Source organism: Austrofundulus limnaeus, unplaced genomic scaffold (genome assembly GCF_001266775.1).
Source record: "Austrofundulus limnaeus strain Quisiro unplaced genomic scaffold, Austrofundulus_limnaeus-1.0 Scaffold831, whole genome shotgun sequence".
In the NCBI taxonomy this organism is placed as follows: domain Eukaryota; kingdom Metazoa; phylum Chordata; class Actinopteri; order Cyprinodontiformes; family Rivulidae; genus Austrofundulus; species Austrofundulus limnaeus.
The window spans coordinates 1,755-4,344 of record NW_013953233.1 but is presented as its reverse complement, the minus strand read 5'-3'; the positions used below and the strand labels follow the sequence as shown (position 1 = coordinate 4,344).

The 2,590-nt window shown below is 50.8% G+C and overlaps 1 protein-coding gene across 4 annotated transcripts in view; it reads left to right on the top strand.

The window, feature by feature from the left end:
* The window catches only part of LOC106532788 (uncharacterized), a gene marked incomplete at its 3' end in the record, with an annotated part of 5,463 nt that overhangs the window by 1,804 nt on the left and 1,069 nt on the right, over nucleotides 1-2,590 (top strand). The window contains 3 exon segments of one of the 4 annotated variants that reach the window (XM_014028934.1): nucleotides 268-354; nucleotides 400-673; nucleotides 797-1,325. In XM_014028934.1, coding sequence (XP_013884388.1) covers nucleotides 619-673; nucleotides 797-1,325 — 584 coding nt within the window. 4 annotated transcript variants of the gene reach the window in all.

Genomic DNA, 2,590 nt, shown 5'->3' with positions numbered 1-2,590 from the left:
GAGTCTGAGGGACAGGTAGGTCTCTGTCTCAGGGTCAGGTAGGTCCAAAGTCTGAGGGACAGGTAGGTCCTGGGTCTGAGGGACAGGTAGGTCCTGGGTCTGAGGTACAGGTTGGTCCTGGGTCTGAGGGACAGGTAGGTCCTGGGTCTGAGGGACAGGTAGGTCCTGAGTCTGAGGTACAGGTTGGTCCTGAGTCTGAGGGACAGGTTGGTCCTGAGTCTGAGGGACAGGTAGGTCCTGGGTCTGAGGGACAGGTAGGTCCTGGGTCTGAGGTACAGGTTGGTCCTGGGTCTGAGGGACAGGTAGGTCCTGAGTCTGAGGTACAGGTTGGTCCTGAGTCTGAGGGACAGGTTGGTCCTGTCTCAGGGACAGGTAGGTCTCTGTCTCAGGGTCAGGTAGGTCCTGGGTCTGAGGGACAGGTAGGTCCTGTCTCCATGGTAACAGACATTAAGGAATCTTGACCTTTGACCTTGTCAGGTGAGGTTAAACCTGATTTTCCTTCAGGATGATCCTCGTTAACAACAAACAAGATGGCCCCTGAGGCCACGCCCACTCGCTGCAGAACACACTGCCACTGGCCATGGTAGCGAAGAGGGCGGGGCTTCTTCAAATTCAGAGATGGATGAGGACATTCTGGACGAACTCCATCTGGGGGCGGAGCTTGAGATGACAGGTAAGGTTAGGTTTAGTCCTACCGAACATCAGAACTTCTTCAGTTTTTATTTATCGTTCGTTTTATTTTTTGCTCTTTATTTATGAACTGTTAAAAGGTTTTCAATCAGCTTTGCTTGTTCAGCAGAACTAACAGAACATCCTGAGGGGGCGGAGCTCCATCCAAACCGTAAACCAATCAGGAAAGATGCGGTGGTTACCTGGAAGCAGGAGGAGGAGGGCTGGAGGCGGAAGTTCCCTGACATCAAGGAGTGCGTCATCGTTGTCGTCCGTCTTTCGTCCAGTCAGCTGAAGACGATGGAGGGCAGGAGGCGGAGCAAGAGGATCAGGTCACGTGACCCGTGGCCAGAGGGGGACTGGATGCAGCCGCTGGAGCTGAACGGCATCGGCACTTCAACCAGTTTCGTGAAGAAGCTGGAGGTGAAGTTTCAGTCTGAGCTCGACTCTGCAGACTGGCCCTGGAAACCCCAGAGGAGTCTGAAGCTGACGCGCTGTCCTTCTGTTTCCCCTGGCTCCGCCCACCGCCATCCACACATCAACAACACAAACAACGAGGACTTCAACCACGAGCAGAAACCAGCTGACCACAACTACTGCCTCCACATGGAAACACCAAGCTCACCTGAGTTCAGCAGCCAATCACAAGACAGCAGGTAAGAGAGGGAGGAGCTAATCAGGTAGAATACAGCTAAGATAAACTAAACTGAGCTAAAGTAAGTCACACTAAGCTAAGTTAACTAACTAATGTGGCTAAACTAAGTAAGCTAAGCCAAAATAACTAATAGCTAAATTAACAAAATGTTCTAAGCTAAGCTAAAATAACAAATTAAACATAGCTAAACTAATTAAACTAAGCTAAACTAAACTAAGCCAAACTAACGTAGCTAAACTAAGAAAGCTAAGCTAAATTACACTAAGCTAAACTAAATAAGCTAAGCTAAATTTCCTAACTTAGCTAAACTCAACCCTTGAACCTGCTGGTGGACACCAGCGATGAGGGATGCTGTCAGGCTGAAGAAGGAGTCCTATCAGGTCTTTTTGGCCTGTGGGACTCTGGAAGCAGCTGATAGGTATCGACAGTCCAAGTGGATTGCAGCTCAGGTGGTCGCTGAGGCAAAAACTTGGATGTTGGAGGATTTCAGAGAGGCCATGGAAAACGACTTCCATATGGCTTCGAGGTGATTCTGGTCCACCATCCAGCGTCTCGGGGTGGGAAAGTGGTTCACCACCAACACTGTTTTTGGTGGGGATGGTGCTCTGCTGACCTCAACTCAGGATGTTGTGGGTCGGTGGGCAGAATACTTCAAAGACCTCCTCAATCCCACCGACACATCTTCCCATGAGGAAGCAGAGCCTGAGGACCCTGGGTCTGACTCTCCAATCTCTGGTGCTGAGGTCACCGAGGTGGATTGGCAGACCGGGGTGGTGGTCCTCCTGTTTAAAAATGGGGCCCGCAGAGTGTGTTCCAACTGTAGGGGATCACACTACTGAGCCTCCCTGGTAAGGTCTATTCAGGGGTCCTGGAGAGGAGGGTCCATCAGATAGTCGAATCTCAGATTCAGGAAGAGCAGTGTGGTTTTGGTCCTGGTCCTGGAAAACTGGACCAGTTTTACACCCTCAGCAGGTTCCTGGAGGGGTCATGGGAGTCCAACCAGTCTACATGTGTTTTGTGGACTTGGAGAAGAAGTTCAGCCATGTACCTCAGGGACTCCTGTTGGTTGTGGTGGTGGTGGGGAGGGGGGGTACTCTGGGAGTATGGGCCCATTGATACAGGCTGTTAGGTCCCTGTAGGACCGGTGCCAGAGTTTGGTTCACATTGCTTGTAGTAAGATGGGCTCATTTCAGGTGAGAGTTGGACTCCACCAAGGTTGTCCTTTGTCACCGATTCTGTTCATAACTTTTCTGGACAGAATTTCTA